This window comes from Dipodomys merriami, unplaced genomic scaffold, assembly GCF_024711535.1.
Source record: "Dipodomys merriami isolate MVZ:Mamm:240054 unplaced genomic scaffold, mDipMer1.0.p SCAF_68, whole genome shotgun sequence".
NCBI classification, from domain to species: domain Eukaryota; kingdom Metazoa; phylum Chordata; class Mammalia; order Rodentia; family Heteromyidae; genus Dipodomys; species Dipodomys merriami.
In genome coordinates this window covers 1,999,974-2,017,298 of record NW_027206268.1, presented here as the reverse complement: position 1 = coordinate 2,017,298, position 17,325 = coordinate 1,999,974, and the positions used below count along the sequence as shown (strand labels likewise).

Below are 17,325 nucleotides of genomic sequence, written 5' to 3'. Positions count from 1 at the left end.
CAAAAAGCTGTCCTGGAAGCATGGCTCAAGTGGAAGAGCACTAGCCCTGAACAAGTTCAAATCTTTTTTATTTGGCCAGCCCTGGGGCTTGAACTCAGGGCCTAGGCACTGTCCCTGAGCTGCTTTTTGCTCAAGGCTAGCGCTCTACCACTTGATCCACAGCACCGCTTCCTACTTTTTCTGTGTAGGTGGTGCTGAGGAATCGAACCCAGGGCTTCATGCATGGGAAACGAGCACTCTACCACTGAGCCACCTTCCCAGCCTACAAGTTCAAATCTTGATACCAGGAAAACATAATTAAAAAGTAACAAGAATACAGAAGCTGGCAAACATTATATAAATAGTAGCCATCTTACTGGAAGTTCACATCTTGGTCTGGAATGGAGGCTAGAGGCTGTGGAAAGCAAACCCTTGTGGGCCGAGGAGTCTTTCTGTGGTCCATTCTGGAAGGAATGACAGTAACACCAGGCCAGCGTCATCCGGGCCACATGTCCCTGGCTCCCAATGCCCGAGTGTAATTGGACCCGGATGTTGGAGAGGCGGCCTGACTTCAATAAAGCCAGACCGAGCCAAGAGGCTAACAGTGCCTTTGCTACCTGTTAATGAAGCCTCATTACACACGCCAGGAGCTGGCGCTGGGTGGGGAAGAGTGATTTAGTGCAGCTGCTTCTGCTGGTTCTGGGGGAAATCCAGAAAGAGCCTCCCTTCCCCCCTCCCTCTCCTTCCGCCGGCTCAGCTGGCTTTCCCCGGGGGACTGCAGATGGCAGAGTCCTTCAGGTCCAGGGCAACTTGCTTCTGTGTGTTGTGTGTGTCAGTAGTGGGTTTTGAACCCTGGGCCTGGGCGCTGTCCCTCAGCTCTTCAACTCAAGGAGAACGCTCTACCACTTGAGCCAGAGTGCCACTTCCGGTTTTCAGAGTGGTTTCTTGGAGATCAGGGTCTCATGGACTTTCCTGCCCAGGCTGGCTTTGAACTGCGATCCTCAGATCTCAGCCTCCTGAGTAGCTAGGATGACAGGCAGGAGCCACTTCTGCCTGGAAAAGCTTTCTCAGGGTGAAGCAGGTTTTGTTGTTCATGTTGCCTTGGCTATTTTAGCCTTCGAAAACTATGGAGGGCCCGGCTGCTGGCGGCTCAGACCTGTCATCATCCTAGCTACTCAGGAGCCTGAGATCCGAGGATAGTGGTTCAAAGCCAGCCCAGGCAGGAAAGTCCCTGAGACTCTTCATCTCCAATAAAGAACGCAGAAAACTGGAAGTGCCGCCGTGGCTCAAGTGGTAGAGCGCTCGCCTTGAGCTGAAGAGCTGAGGGACAGAGCCCTGAGTTCAAGACCCACGATCGACAAAATAAATAAACTCCACTACTGAGAGACTGAATGAAAAACTATGTGGTCCACTCTGGATGCTGTAGCTATGTGTGACGGGCGGGGAGGAAGTAGGGGGAACGATGGCGTGGGGCTCTCTGTGTGGCTTTTGTGGCTCTGTGAGCTATTGAAGATGCAGGTGCAGGGTTTCAGGTTGAATCAGAGAGGCGCAGCTTGCACTAACTATGTATGTCCGCTCCCAGCACAGAGAGGGCTGGGGAGGGAGGATGTTAGAGGAGCACGAGGAAGGCTGCAAGGTCCACCATCTTCATAAGCACCCCCTAGGGTCAAGCTGAAGTCCTCTTTGAACTGATCGAGAGGTGCTGTGTCAGGAGCAAGCTCTGTGTGTGTGTGTGTGTGTGTGTGTGTGTGTGTGTGTGTGTCTAGAATGCCCATCATTTTAATACAGAAAATCAAGTACTACATGTTGGGCACCGCTGGCTCACTCCTGCAATCCTAGCTACTCAGGAGGCTGAGATCTGAGGATTGCAGTTTGAAGCCAGCCAGGACAGGGAAGTCCATGAGACTCTGATCTCCAATGAATCACCAGAAAACCGGAAGTGACTCTATGGCGCACATCGTAGAGCGCTCGCCTTGAGCTGAAGAGCTGAGGGACAGCATCCAGGCCCAGAGTTCAAGCCCCACTACTGACACATACACACAAACCTCCCCTTCCCAAACCCAAACAAAAACAACCCCCAACGAAGACTCCATGAGCAAGGGCCATTGCACACGAAGCGTTTATTTGGAGAGGGACAAGGGTAGTTGCTCAAGCTGTAAACTACTAAAATGAAAGCCGGAAGACCCTCTCCAATTTCTAGAAGTTCTCTGGCCCAGCCGCATCTACTATGGGATCCAGTGGGGACCAAAACTCTTTAGGCCCCGTCACTGGCTGGCTGGTGGGGAGAGGTTGCGTGGCCTTTTCTTGGGTGAAAAGAGGAAGTTTCTCATTTAGCTGGGAAGAAAGAAGAGAGGAGGAAAGAAGGGGGGCAAAAGTGAGAAGCAGACGACTCATGAGAGAGAATTTGGGGGGTTTGGGGGACAGGAAGGAGAGCAGGAGGGAGGACGTGCAGTTACTCATCCAGGGGACACATTTTTTTTTTTTTGGTCAGTCGTGAGGACTTGAACTCAGAGCCTGGACGCTGTCCCTCAGCTCTTCAGCTCAAGGCGAGCGCTCTACCACTTGAGGCACAGCGCCACTTCTGGCTTTTTCTGTGTCTTTGGTGCTGAGGAATCGAACCTGGGGCTTCATGCATGCAAGGCAAGCACTCTACCACTGAGCCACCTTCCCAGCCCCTTTCCTCCCGCTACCCCCCCCCCCGCCGCCCCTCCCCGTACCTGCTCTCGTCCCGGTCCAGCAGGGCGTGGAAGGTCTCCAGGTCCCTCTGCAGCTGACCCCGGCTGGCCAGCAGATGCGCGCGCTGCTGCAGCTGCTGCTCGGCCTCGGCGCGGATCTCGCTGAGCTCGGCCTCCAGCCGGCCCACCACGGCGCCCAGGTTCTGCAGCTCCATCTCGTGCCAATGCTTGGCGTCGTGCAAGCTGTTCTCCAGGCCTCGTTTCTGCACAAAGGTGACAGGGTTCGCCAGTGGGATGACAGGCGTGTGCTCCCACGCCCGGCTTTTTATTGGTTGAGATGACGTCTCTAAACCTTTTGTGTCCTTTTTTTTTGGTTGGTCATGGGGCTTGAACTCTGGGCCTGGGCGCTGTCCCTCAGCTCTTCAGCTCAAGGCGAGCGCTCTACTGTTTGAGCCACAGTGCTACTTCCAGTTTGCTGGTGGTTCACTGGAGATAAGAGTCTCAGAGACTTTCCTGCCATCCTCAGATCTCAGCCTCCTGAGTAGCTAGGATGACAGGCGTGAGCCATCAGTGTCCGGCTTCTGAACACTTTTCATCCAAGGTTGATTGAACCCATGGGTAGGGAGGGCTGGCCTCAATTGCTTTAATGAATAATAATCAGCCATTGCAAAGCCACAAGCCAGAGGCTCACGCCGGCCAACCTAGCAACTCACGAGGCTGAGACCTGAGGATCGCAGTTTGAAGTCATCCCAGGCAGGAAAAGTCCCCTAGACTCTTATTTCCAATTAACCACCAAAAAAAGCCAGGAGTGGAACTGTGGCTCAAGTGGTAAAGCACCAGCCTTGAACAAAGAAAGCCCAGAGACAGCGCCCAGGCCCCGATTTCAAGCCCAAGGACTGACACAAAAATCCCACACCCCAACCGAATCATTACAAGACAGCTGCCTACACACAACAAGACTTTGAAGAACTTACGGTGTGTAAGGTTGCACTGTCCAAAAGCAGAGCTTGGGACAAGAATTCTAGAACATCTACAGGGTTGATGGGTTGTGGTCAAGGCCGGGAGGGAGGGCAGGACAGGGCGGGGCCAGTGGTAAGGAGAGGGGGAGGGTCTCCCTTGAAGCAGGCTGTAGCTAGATCCCACAGACAGCTGGGCAGGAAGTGGTTCCCGGAGGGAGGAGCAAATGAGCTGAACTTGAAGCCCCTCATCTGCCAGCCATTGGGGCTAGGAGGCTTCTGTTGGGCTGCGTGTGATTTCCTGCAGAAGCAGCGTGACTTAGACAGCTGGGGGCTGGGAAGGTGGCTCAGTGGTAGAGCGCTTGCCTTGCATGCATGAGGCCCTGGGTTCGATTTCTCAGCACCACATAAGCAGAAAAAAGCCGGAAGTGGCGTTATGGCTCCAGTGGTAGAGCGCTAGCCTTGAGCTGAAGAGCTGAGAGACAGCGCCCAGGCCCAGAGTTCAAGCCCCAAGACTGACCAAAAACAACAACAAAAAACAGACAGCTGTCAGTGTTAGCGGTCAGGTTAAGCAGTAGGGTAGGAAGGACACTTGCTTTTTTTTTTTTTTTGGTGGGTTGTGGGACTTGAACTCAGGGCCTGGGCGTTGTTCCTGAGCTCTTTTGCTCAAGGTTGGAGCGCTAACGCTTTGAGCCACAGCACCACTTCCGATTTATGATTGGTTCATTGGAGAGGAGAATCTCACAGGGACTTTTCTGCCTGGGCTGGCTTTGATCTCAGCCTCCTGAGTTACTAGGATGACAGGCGAGAGCCACCAGTGCCTGGCGGTACTTACTATTTCTATTCATTTTTCTTTCTCTCATTCTTTCTCTGTTCCTTTCTCTTTTTCTTTTTGTGCTGATTCTAGAGCTTGAACTAAGGACCTCAGCACCGTTCCTGAACTCTTTTTTTTTTAAAGTTGATCGTGGGGCTTGAACTCTGGGCCTGGGTGCTGTCCCTCAGCTCTTCAGCTCAAGGTGAGCGCTCTACCACTTGGGCCACAGCGCCACTTCTAGTTTTCTGGTGGTTCATTGGAGATAAGAGTCTCACGGATTGTCCTGCCCAGGCTGGCTTTGAACTCCTGAGTAGCTAGGATGACAGGCATGAGCCTCTGGTGCCCGGCAGTGACAAATGCTATGTGTCACTCTACTTCCATCACTCAGCATCAGAATGGCCCCGTCCTGTCCTGTGCAGTGGGAATCCTTTGCCAACCAGGCCCTGTGTGGATAGTTGTTGACAGGTGAGGGTTAAACTCAGCACAAGCAATGCAGGGCTCTTCCTGGGTCACTCACCAGCGCCCGCAGGGACTCGGTCTCTGCCTGGAGACTCTGTACCTCGCAGGAGGCGTTGTGCAAATCCACCCTCAGTGCCGCCGCCAGCTTTTCTTCCTGGGTCTGGGACGCAAGGGCCACCTCGGCCTGTTGCTGTGGGACACCAGATCTTGGGGTGAGTGGGGAGTCCACCCCTCCCCTTCAGCCCTTCCGACAGCTTTGAGCAGGAGGAGGTTAGCTGTCAGATGAGCAAAACTGCATTTTTTGCTAATTCAGGGCCTCAGCACTGTCTCTGAGCTCAAGGCGAGCGCTCTACCACTTTGAGCCACAGCCCCACTTCCGGTTTTTGAGTGGTTCAGTGGAGATAAGAGTGTCATGGGAACCGAGGGCTGGTGGCTCCCGCCTGTCATCCTAGCTACTCAGGAGGCTGAGATCTGAGGATTACGGTTCAAAGCCAGTCTGGGCAGGAAAGTCCGTGAGACTCTTATCTACAATGAACCACTCAGAAAACAGGAAGTGGCACTGTGGCTCAAGTGGTAGAGTGCTAGCCTTGAGCTGAAGAGCTGAGGGACAGCGCCCAGGCCCAGAGTTCAAGCCCCATGACCGACCAAAAAAAAAGGGAAAGTGGCTCAGTGGTAGAGTGCTTGCCCAGTATGCATGAGGCCCTGGGTTCGATTCCTCAGCACCATACACACAGAAAAAGGCAGAAGTGGTGCTGTGGCTCAAGTGGTAGAGCATTAGCCTTGAGCAAAAGTAGCTCAAGGACAGCACCCTAGGTCCTGAGTTCGAGCTTCAGGACTGGCAAAACCAAACCAAAGCAAGCAAGCAAACAAACAAAAAAACCTCCCACAACCACTTACAAGTCCAATCATTTATCTCAAAATCTGCTCCTGGAGGGGCAGGGCAGTGAGAAACCTAAATTGAAGCATGAATGAATCCTGGTAATTAAAGTTCAGCCTCTGGGGGACGAAAGGTAATTAAGTGCACATTTGTCTTCTCTTTACACAAGCTTTGGAAAAGTGTGCGTGTGTGTGTGCGTGTGTGTGTGTGTGTGTGTGTGTGTGTGTGTGTGTGTGTGTGTGTGTGTGTGTGTGTGTGTGTGTAGCTTTGCCATCAGACTCACAGGAGAGAAGTGCAGGGCTGGTAGATTTGTCAGCCCCAGGGACACCAGGACCACTGACTGGGCTATTTTATCTGAAGCATCCAGGCTGTCAGCTCTGATGGCTGGCTGTGGCTGATCGCAGGAATTCACTCGTTCTGCAAATAATTCTCGGAGCTCTGCCTCTCGCGAGAGGCAGCATGGGGGCAGAGAAGAACAAGTCCTGTCTATCTGCTCTGAGATGCAGCCTGCAGAGGACTCGAGCACACTAATGGATCTGTTTCAGCATGAATGTTTCCAGTTAGCGTTGGGCTGGAGAGGGGTGGATCGTGATGATAATGGCCAGTTTGTGTCTTTTATTTTTCTTTTTGACAGTCGTGGGGCTTGAACTCTGGGCCTGTGGCGCTGTCCCTTGGCTCTTCAGCTCAAGATGAGTGCTCTACCACTTGAGCTACAGCGCCACTTCCGATTTTCTGGTGGTTTATTGAGAGATAAGAGTCTCAGACTTTCCTTGCCTGGGCTGGCTTTGAATTACTATCCTCAGATCTCAGCCTCCTGAGTAGCTAGGATGACAGGTGTGAGCCACCTGCACCTGGCTGATTGAGGGTGATTCTAATGCTCCAGTCTGTCCTCAGAGAAACCCTCACTTCTGGGTGGGGGACAACCCCACAGGGTGCAGACAGAATCAAGGTGGTGAGGAGGTGGATGATTGGGGGAGGGGAGGGGACCCTGGTCCTCTCTTACCTTAGCCTGGAGCAGGGCGCCCGCCTCTGCCCGGTTCTTTTCCGCGTCTCTCTCCCACTGTACTCTGATGGTCTCAAGGATGCCGTCTAGACCTGTGACCGAGGGCACGTCCACGCGCTCCAGCTCAGACCCCAGAAGCTGTTTGTACAGCAGTTTCACGTCCTGGAAGAAAACAAACACACATTAGGGGAGCCCTGGAGAAGCAAGAGGAGACAAAATTCTAGCTCACGGCTGGGCGCCAGTGGCTCACGCCTGTCATCCTAGCTACTCAGGAGGCTGAGATCTGAGGATCACAGTTCACAGCCAGCCCGGGCAGGAAAGTCCATGAGACTCTCATCTCCCATGAACTACCAGAAAACCAGAAGTGGAGCTGTGACTTAAGTGGTAGAGCGCTCGCCTTGAGCTGAAGAGCTGAGGGACAGCACCCAGGCCCAGAGTTCAAGCCCCACGACTGTCAAAAAGAAAAAAAAAAAAAGGATTCTGGCTCTGGACATTTTGTTTTTCTTCTCTGCTACAGCCATAGACAGGCAGTCTAGAGACTAACAGTACTCCTGCTGCCATGTTCTCTTCCTAAGGTGTGTGTGTGTGTGTGTGTGTGTGTGTGTGTGTGTGTGTGTGTGTGTGTGTGTGTGTGTGTGTGTGTGTGTGTGTGTGTGTGTGTGTACTGGTACTGAACTCAGGGCCTTGGCCTTGTACTCTCCTTTGGTTGGCTTGCTCACGGTTGATGCTCTACCACTTGAGCCACGCCTGCAGTTTGGCATTTTGCTGGTTAACTGGAGAAAACAGTCTTTCAGAGTTTGTCTGCTTGGACTACCTCCAAACTGGGATCTTTAGCCCTCAGCCCTCCTGAGCGGCTAGAATTGTAGGAATATACCACTGGCATGTGGCCCCGTGGTTGTATTACTTAGGTTGACCTCCACAAGCCCAGGTACAAAGCCAAGGAACAAAATAAATATTAAGTTCGAAGCCAGCCAGGAAAGGAAAGTCCTTGAGATTCTTATCTCCAATGAACCACCAAAATATCCTGGAAGTGGCGCTGTGGTTCAAGTGGTAGAGCACCCAGCCTTGAGCACAAAAGGTCAGGGACAGTCCTGAGTTCAAGCCCTAGGACTGGCACACACACACACACACACACACACACACACACACACACACACACACACACACACACACACACACACACACACACGGCTCTGATGCGCCTCCCTGCAGTTCCAGCCTCACCGACCCCCACCCCACCTACCTCTTCATAGCCTTTTGCCAAAAAGCCAAGTTCTTCTTTCAGACTTTCGATCTGACTCTCTAGATCCGTTTTTGCCGAATGAGCTTCATCAATGACTTTGTACAGAGAACTGATTTCCTCCTCTGCGGCCTTTCGGAAGGGCTGTTCATTTTCGTATCTGCGGATAAAGCAACTTCATCAAGCACAGGTGGCTAGCCCGAAGGGAGTGGGGGGGGGGGTGGAAATCAGATTCTAGGTACCACCCAAATTGTGCAACAGATAGCGAGGTGTTCCGTCACCGTTCCCACAGGCTTTGGGGACACCATGCCCCAGCCATTCCAGGCCATTTACTTTTTGGAGGTGAACTGGGCAGGGGCCACGACGGCGTGAGGTGTATTGTGTGGACTTTGGGGTGGGGATAAGGAACGGCGGCCAGGGCCTTACCTTTCTTTAAAGTCATCTGCCCCCGCCTGGATGGTCTCCAGCTGCAGCATGAGCCTCGCGTGTTCCAACACAGCCTCCCCCACCTGGGTGGACACAGCAGGGGCCACAGGTCACGAGGTCATTCACAGGGTGACCAGTGGGGGACAGAGCTCCTGAATTTTTTTTTTCTTTGTTGGTCATGGGGCCTGAACTCAGGGCCTGGGCGCTGTCCCTCAGCTCTTCAGCTCAAGGTGAGCGCTCTACCCGTTGAGCCACAGTGCCACTTCCGGTTTTCTGGTGGTTCATGGGAGATAACAGTCTCTCAGACTTTCCTGCCTGGGTCTGGCTTTGAACTGTGATTCTCAGATCTTAGCCTCCTGAGTCGCTAGGATGATAGGTGTGAGCCACCAGCGCCTGGCTAGAGCATGAACATTTTGACTGTCTACTGTTGTGAATTCTCACAATACCGCACTCAATATATCACAACTTGCTTCATAGAGAGTGAATGCTGGGCATCTGGTATAAGAGATCATGCCTTTAATCCCAGCACTCTGGAGGCCAAGTCAGGAGAATTTTGAGTTCATACCCAGCCTAGAATATATAGCAAAATATAACAGGACACTGCGTCAAAAACAACAACAAAAACCAAACCCCAAAACATATAACTGAGCACCAGTTGGCTCTCGCCTATCATCCTAGCTACTTAGGAGGCTGAGATCTGAGGATCACGGTTCAAAGCCAGCAGGGGCAGGAAAGCCCATAAGACTCTTATCTCCAATAAACCACCAGAAAACTGGTGTGGCTCAAGTGATAGAGTGCTTGTCTTGAGCAAAACAACTCAGGGACAGTGCCCAGGCCCTGAGTTCAAGCTCCAGGGCCAGCAAAATCCAACCAAGCAGCTAACCAACCCAAACAAAATGGCGGGGAGGGGAGAAGGAGGGGAGAAAGAGAGGGAGGGAATAAATAACTCCCGTGCCAGTGTCATAGCAGCTACCTTAGCAATGTCATCTCCCAGGCTGGCGGCTGGCAGCAGAGGAGGAGGAGGAGGAGGAGGAGGAGGCGGGGCCAGAGCACTCAGTCAGCACTGAAGACTGTGTTTTACGTGTGACAGTAATTACACACCAGGCTGAGGGGTTGTAATCTCATCTGGCACTGACAAAGCCCTTACACACTCCTGCTCTAAGGCTGCCCACCAGGATGGCCCAGGAGAGAATCCTCCTCCTTTTTTTTTTCTTTTTCTTTTTCTTGCTGGTCCTGGGTCTTGAACTCAGGACCTGAGCGCTGTCCCTGAGCTCCTTTTGCTCAAGGTGAGTGCTCTACCACTTGAGCCACAGCGCCACTTTTGGCTTTTTCTGTGATTAATTGGGAGATAAGAGTCTCATAGACTTTCCTGCTCAGGCTGGCTTTGAACCATGATCTTCAGATCTCAGCCTTCCGGGTAGCTAGGATGACAGGCGTGAGCCACTAACATTAGACCAGAGTGCATTATTCTGGTTGTTGTGGTTGTTGTTTTTGTTTCAACCTTAGGGAAATGGGAGGTACTGTGGAAATTATGACAGCGCAGCCTTGGGGTGGGTTGAGTTAGGTGGTTGTCCCTTGAGACCAAAGTGGCTTTGGCCGTGGGGTGACAGCCATCAAATCAAACTTAAGGAAAAAAAAAAAAAAAGAAATGAGCCAGGCACCTGTGGCTCATGCCTGTCATCCTAGCTACTCGGCAGGCTGAGGTCTGAGGATTGTGGTTCGAAGCCAGCCTGGGGCAGGAAAATCTGTGAGACTCTCATCTCCAATACTCAGAAAAAGCCTAAAGTGGCTCTGTGGCTCAAGTGATAGAGTGCTAGCTTTGAGAAAAAGAATCTCAGGGACAACTCCCTAGCCCCCCCCAAAAGAAATGGCAGCCCCTCCGTATAATACCTTAATAATAATAAAATTAAAAAGAAGGACACAAATAGTATCTTAGAGGGACGGGAAATCTGCAGGACTGTGACTAGAGTGGCCAGCAGGTGGCACTATGGGACAAGAGAATTCAGGCAGAGGCAGCAGTTTGGGGGACCTGCATTACCACCCCCCCATCTCAAAGTGGGGAGTCTCTTTGCAGCTGGCCTAGAGAGTATTCTGAGGTTCTTGCTCACAAAGTGGGGGTGCTTCCGTGATACCGGAGGCCCATCCCGTGTGCCTGGGTTCTTTTTTGCTCAAGGCTACCACTTGACCACCTGGAGCCACAACTCCAACTTCTGGTTTTTCTGATGGTTCATTGGAGAGAAGAATCTCATCGACTTTCCTTGCCCGGGCTGGCTTTGAACCACGATCCTCAGATCTCAGCCTCCTGAGTAGTTGGGATGACAGGTGTGAGCCACCGGCGTCAGATGGTATTATTGTTTTTTACTACATAACTTTCTTCCCCCTATTTAAATGAGTACTTAGCACAGTCAGGGGCTATAGTGAACGCTGTAAATCAATGACCGTATATTCGTCCCATAACCACTTGATGGAGTGAATTATTATGTCAATTTTACCAGCCAGAGCACTGAACTGCAGAGTGGCTGAGAGATGTATCTTGGGTAATAGGGTTTGGGCAATGCCAAAGCGTGAATTTAGACTCAATTGTTCCTCTATCTTCCCTGTCTTCCCCCCCTCACCATGCACAGGAACATACTCTCCTGGGCTGGGTATTTGCCTTGCTTTCTGAACCCCAGTCCCTCTATGGGTTGCTTTCTACTGATCCCTAGCATACCAGCCTCCTTCCTCCAGCCTCCTTGGATAACTATTAGCGAGAGTTCTAGTCAAGCTGCCTGTCGGGGGCTGGGAAGGTGGCTCAGTGGTAGAGTGCTCGCCTCGCATGCATGAAGCCCTGGGTTTGAATCCTCAGTACCACACAAATAGAAAAAAGCTGCAAGTGGCACTGTGGCTCAGTGGTAGAGTGCTAGCCTTGAGCAAAAAAGCTCAGGGACAGTGTCCAGGTCCTGAGTTCAAGCCACAGTACCAACACATACACATGCACGTGTACACACACATGTAGACACTCACACACACACAATTCATTTCCCAGCTTCTGCTTCTGGCTGCCTTAGAGACTCTACCTCCTCTTGTTTGATCTTCATAGTGACCCAAAGGAGAAATTTTTATCTTCCTTATACCGATGAGCAAACCAGCCACAGCTCTTGGTTCAGTGGCATTGCAGCATTGTACCAACCTAACAAGGCAAGGCCACAGGTTCAAACCCCAGTTGTCACCAAACAGATAAAACCTGGCTCTGATCAGGTCCATAATATCTTTTTTTTTTTTTTTTTTTTATCAGTTGTGGGGCCTGAACTCTGGGCCTGGGCCTGGGCGCTGTCCCTCAGCTCTTCAGCCCAAGTTGAGGGCTCTACCACTTGAGCCACAGCGCCACTTCCAGCTTTTTCTGCTTATGTGGTGCTGAGAAGTCAAACCCAGGGCCTCATGCATGCGAGGCAAGCGCTCTACCATTGAGCCACACTCCCAGCCCTTAAAAAAAATTTCTAGATGTACATTTCTCTGTCATTCCACTTCTAAACCATCTGTGGTGTCCTGTAGTGCTTTGGCTGGCACAGTCTGTGCCACCAAACACACTCCATTTAGTAAGGAAGAATACACCCAAGCCAGGTCTCAGGCCTACAAATTCTAGCTACTGGGAAGGCTGAGATCTGAGCTGGAGGTGGCCAAGAGACCAGCTGAGTGTGTAGTCAACAGACAGAGAGACAAGAGGGGGGTGGCCGAGAGAGACAGAGAGAGAGAGAGAAAGAGAGAGAGAGAGAGAGAGAGAGAGACAGACAGACAGACAGACAGACACACACACACACACACACATACACACACACACACTTAGGGAGGTGGGAGGACCTGGGGGTGGGCGTGGCCAACATACAGACCAGAGAGGTGGGCGTGGCCTGGGGTGGGCGTGGCTGACGCAGAGACAAGGGAGGTGGGCCAGGCCTGGAGGTGGGCGTGGCCGGCAGGAAGCCAGGGTCTGAGCCACTGGTGCAGGCAGACAGAGGACCTGGGTGCTCTGCAGAGACCCACGCAGGAAGCAGGACAGGACCGCAGGCCCCGGCCACGGGAAGCAAAGCGCAAACCTCTGTCACCTTCCCCTGTCCAGAGGACGAGAACCATCAGCTGCAAGCAGCCGTGATGGAAATAATGGAATCAAATCAAATCAAATCAGATCAAAATATCCAGGCGTGGGTCTCAGTCTCACTTCTGGAGCTCCGGGGCTTCACCCCCCTGTACGTGGGGTGTGGGGGGGGGATGGGAGGGGTGGAGGGCAAGGCCCAGCTCTGCACAAAGACTTATGTGAAACTAAACCACCACAATCTATCTATCTCTTTAGATATATATCTCGGTTGTGGGGCTTGAACTCTGGGCCTGGGCGCTGTCCCTCAGCTCTTCAGCTCAAGGCCAGTGCTTTACCACTTGAGCCACAGCACTACTTCCTGTTTTCTAATGGTTTATTGGAGATAAAAGTCTCACAGACTTTCCTGGCTTTGAACCGTGATCCTCAGATCTCAGCCTCCTGAGTAGCTAGGATGACAGGCATGAGCCACCGGGTGCCTGGCCACAATCATGATTTTTTTTTTAAATATATATTGAGTTCACATGGGAATGATACTTTTGATATATTTCATTAAAGAAGATAGGCTATGAATAATACCAACAGCACTGGTTTCTTTTTCACTTGGAAATTGTAAATTTGCTTGTCAAAGACCCGAGTGGCTGCAGTTCCTCTTGGACACTGCTATGAAGATGATGGAATGAGGTCGGGTGCCAATGGCTCACGCCTGTCATCCTAGCTACTCAGGAGGCTGAGATCTGAGGATCACAGTTCAAAGCCAGCCCGGGCAGGAAACTCCATAATAAGCCTCTTATCTCCAATAAACCACTCAGAAAACCAAAAGTGGCGCTGTGGCTCAAGTGGTAGAGCAATTCAACTTGAGCTGAAGAGCTCAGGGACAGCACCCAGGCTCTGAGTTCATGCCCCACAACCGACCAACAAAAATAGATGACAGGACTGTATCTCTATTTACCTGTTGTTTTCATCCCATGGAGGTATCTTTGAGAGTCTGGATATGGACTGGAGCCGAGGAAACGGGGGTTCAAATCTCAGCTCCCTCTCCCAGATCAGCAGCCCCCCCTCCCTGCTCCCTACCACACCCCGGGTCGCCCCTCTCCCAGAGGCTAACCCTACCTGTTGGCAGCTGCTGCTCCACGAAGCCCGCAGGGCGTCCCAGCCTCCCGAGCGCTTGGCCTTGCTCTCCAGGTGCGTGCGCAGCTGTGTCTCCAGCTCCTGGCTGATCTGCTCCAGGGCATGCACTTTGGCTATATAATCCACCAGGCAGCCCCCCAAGTCCTCCACCTCACGGTGGTCTCTTTCCAGGCCAGGGGCCGCTACCGAGGTCAGCCCTGAGCTCCGCAAGCCCTGCAGGAAGACACTGCTGATCCCCAAAGCCCGGCGGGTGACTCGAGCCCCCAAACCCCCTGTGTACCCACTGGGGGCGGTCCCCACATAGACCCCAGGGGCCCGGCCAAGGCTCCCCATGATGCCTGTCCTGGAGGCTGGGGGGCTGTCCAGAGAAGAGGGGGGCCTTGTCCCCCTAAGGGACGAGGCCCTGCGTCTCTGGAGAGGCAAATCAACCACCACCCTCTTCTCACTCATGTCCCTCTGTCTCTGCAGCTGCCACCCAGCTTTCCCAGCCCCTGATCCATCCTCCTCCCCCCCCTTCCCCCGCCCCTGCCCCCATGGTGTCCTGGTCACGAGTCTTTCTAGAAGCTTTCCCCCATGTCCCGAGGCTCTTTTGTCTTGCTGAGGTCCATGAGTTTCTGTCATCATTCACTCAGCTGAAAAGAGGAGAGGCCGGCCAGGCACACTGGGCATTGTCTGATGGCAGGGTCACGTGTCCAACCTTCCAGATTGTTCTGAGGGTGGGGGGGGGGAGATGGGAAAGGGCTGGGTCAAGCCCAGGCCCTGGGAGGGGATGCCCTGGGTTTTATGAGTTTCACCTCCTAAGACAGCAAAGCAGGTGCAGAGCTGTCCCATTTCACAGGCCAGTAAACTAAGGCTCAGGGAGCAGAAGGGGCGAAGTGTTGTAATTGTGCCTCCTGCAGCTCACATCTCAAGCTGGGACTCCAAGGAGGGAGTTCAAGTTCAAGTCCAGGGCCTCTCACATCCTTCCATGGGATGGCATGCATCTAAAGGTGCACACATATTCGCAAACAATGGAGGGGACATCAGATGTGGGTCCCCCTGCCCCATACATCCTGGGGTTTGAACTCAGGGCCTGGGCACTGTCCCTGAGCTTCTTTTGCTCAAGGATAGTGCTCTACCACTTGAACTCCAGCACTACTTCTGGCTTTTTCTTGGGGAGGGGTTGGCCAGCTGGCTTCAAACCACGATCCTCAGATCTCAGCCTAAGATTACAGGAGTGAGCCATGGGTGCCCGCCCGGCTGACTTCAACGTTCTTTTAAAAATGACAAGAATGAGAAGAATACAAACTGTATTAGGCACATAATCCTCTGGGTAATAAAATAAGTTTATTTATATATACATGGTAACTGAATTCTGTGGGTATGGAAAAATAAATCATACATCCACAAATGTATATATAACATATGTATCTCTGATGACATATATTATATATAAATTTTACATTTACAAACAGAGATCTCTCTCTTTCTCTCCGTATATATACTCACACACATATCGATAACAGTCCAATTAACAGCAAACAGAAATATCACGGTAAGGTTATGAAGATCGAACGGCGACATTGAACCTGCTTCTTTGTGGCTTGAAGCCTTTGGAGAGTGATGAACAGCGACCTCGTGTGAAGTCGGTGTGTACAACACTGAGAACGCAGCGTTTTCGGAAAAGCCATCTCTCATGTTACAAAGCAAAATGGAAAGTCATGGTAAGACCGCCTACAGCCGTGACACAAATGTGAGCCAACATTCAAATTCCATTTCCCAATCTGACCGTAAGAACCTCTATATTCAAAATAGACTATCAAACTATTATTATTTATTATTTTTCTTTTAGAGATAGGAAGGGTCAAAGCAGTTACATTCTTTCCTAACTGCTATTTGTTGGGGAGGGGGGGAGGGTTGAGGAGGGAGGGAGGTAGGTAAGGTAGAGAAGTAGCTGCCTTTCGGAGCCCTTCTGGCGCCTCTGAAAGTCTGACCCCTGGTGGCCATGGTGGAGATAACAGGGACCGGGAAGGTGGCGCTGGTCGGGGTGGGGGGAAGCAGGGGAGGAGAAGGCTCAGCAGCCGGTTTGTGGTGCTTTCTTTCAAGCCATCAACTCTGGCCATCTGGTTTTGGTAGAATGGCAGAGGGCGGTTTGAATGGTGATTTTTATTCTCCCCTTTGCCAGTACTGGGGCCTGACCTCAGGGCCTTAGCTTTTTTTTTTCTTTGCTCAAGGCTGGCACTCTACCACTTGTACACAGAACCATTGGTATTCTACCATTTCCTTCCTGTTTTTTTTTTTTTTGCTGATGAACTGGAGATAAGAGTCTCAAGGACTTTTCTGCTGGGACTGGCTTTGAACTGTGATCCTTGGATCTTGGCCTCCCTGAGTAACTAGGATGACAGGCGTGAGCTACCAGTAGTGTTGCTAAAAGTCCCCATTTTATACTTTAAGATTTAGCTGAGCTAAACCCAATACCCAGAGGACGTAATACCGTCATCTTTGGAGCTACAAAGCTAAATCGCCCTTAAGAACAGGCAAGGGGCTGGGAAGGTGGCTCAATGGTAGAGCGCTTGCCTTGTACGCATAAGGCCCTGGGTTCGATTCCTCAGCATCACATAAGCAGAAAAAAGCCGGAAGTGGCACTGTGGCTCAAGTGGTAGAGTGCCAGCCTTGAGCTGAACTGCTGAGGGACAGCGCCCAGGCCCAGAGTTCAAGCCCTATGACCGACAACAACAACAAAAGAACAGGCAAGCATTAGTTCATACAAATAGGGGTGCTTCCTCAAGAGACCTCTGCCTTCATCTGCTCTGGGCTCCTAGAACCCCAACCCCCCCAAGAGATGCAATCGATTACAACTGCTTTGATTAGAAATACCTTTATTATTATTATTATTATTATTTTTTATAAAGCCATGGGTCATTCTGCAAAGATTTTTGTTTTGTTTTTTTCATTTTGTTTTAAACCACACTTATAAAAAAGATGTCGACAATTCTCAGGAGGAAAAAAAAAGCTGAAAATGTTTCTCATTAAGTCAAGATTACACAAAGGTTATGTTTATAATATATATATATATATTTGTATATTTATAATTTTAGAGACGAAAATAAAGCAGTGGTAAAGCGAAGGCTGTTGCAGTTAGATCTCAGAGACTTGATCGTTTCCTACAAATAGCGTTTCCTGACAGAAGGGGTTCACAAGGACCATCCCAGTGTCCCTGTAGTCGCCGTTGGCCGGGGAACGGGGCTCCGAGAGCTGGTCCTGGGAAGAGATGGAGACCATGTTCTCAGCCCAAGTGGGCGGGGAGCACACATGGAGCATGCGCAATATGGTGGAATGAGGACCATGCCTGGGTGATCTGTAGGACAGTGTCCCCCATATTATCTACTAGCTCTTCCAGCATCATGAGCTCAGGGAGTTTTTCTTTTCTTTTTTTCTTTTTGTTGGTCATGGGGCTTGAACTCTGGGCCTGGGCGCTGTCCCTCAGCTCTTCAGCTCAAGGCCAGCGCTCTACCACTTGAGCCACAGTGCCACTTCCAGTTTTCTGGTGGTTCATTGGAGATAAGAGTCTCACAAACTTTCCTGCCTGGGCTGGCTTTGAACCGTGATCCTCAGATCTCAGCCTCCTGAGTAGCTAGGATGACAGGCGTGAGCCACTGGTGCCCGGCCAGCAGTATTTCTCTTAAAACAATAAGGACCCTAGTGTGTTGGGAGGCAAAT

The 17,325-nt window shown here is 51.4% G+C and overlaps 2 protein-coding genes across 5 annotated transcripts in view; both read right to left on the bottom strand.

Annotated features, from left to right (window-relative positions):
- Positions 1–2,084: 2,084 nt before the first annotated feature.
- Positions 2,085–14,076, bottom strand: Bfsp2 (beaded filament structural protein 2). Its single transcript, XM_070005282.1, has 7 exons — positions 13,609–14,076; positions 8,430–8,512; positions 8,007–8,163; positions 6,764–6,925; positions 4,942–5,073; positions 2,697–2,917; positions 2,085–2,313 (listed from the first exon to the last, which is right to left on the bottom strand). Exons 1-7 carry the CDS (start codon positions 14,074–14,076, stop codon positions 2,310–2,312), a joined length of 1,227 nt encoding a protein of 408 aa, XP_069861383.1. The 3' UTR covers positions 2,085–2,309.
- Positions 14,077–14,947: 871 nt separating this feature from the next.
- Tmem108 (transmembrane protein 108) overlaps positions 14,948–17,325 on the bottom strand; it is a 134,550-nt gene continuing 132,172 nt past the window's right edge. For all 4 annotated transcript variants that reach the window (XM_070005277.1, XM_070005278.1, XM_070005279.1 and 1 more), the window contains one exon: positions 14,948–16,866. In XM_070005277.1, the coding sequence (XP_069861378.1) occupies positions 16,744–16,866 (123 nt within the window). In that variant the 3' untranslated portion in view covers positions 14,948–16,743. The remainder of the gene's footprint in view (positions 16,867–17,325) is intronic.

Bases quoted from the DNA above. Each gene is read 5' to 3' on its own strand.
- Bfsp2 (XM_070005282.1), bottom strand. From the start codon at position 14,076: ATGAGTGAGAAGAGGGTGGTGGTTGATTTGCCTCTCCAGAGACGCAGG. The intron at 8,164-8,429 runs GTAAGGCCCTGG...CTTTATCCGCAG, and splicing joins GCAGATGACTTTAAAGAAAG to ATACGAAAATGAACAGCCCT. The intron at 6,926-8,006 runs GTAGGTGGGGTG...GTTTTCTTCCAG, and splicing joins TGGCAAAAGGCTATGAAGAG to GACGTGAAACTGCTGTACAA.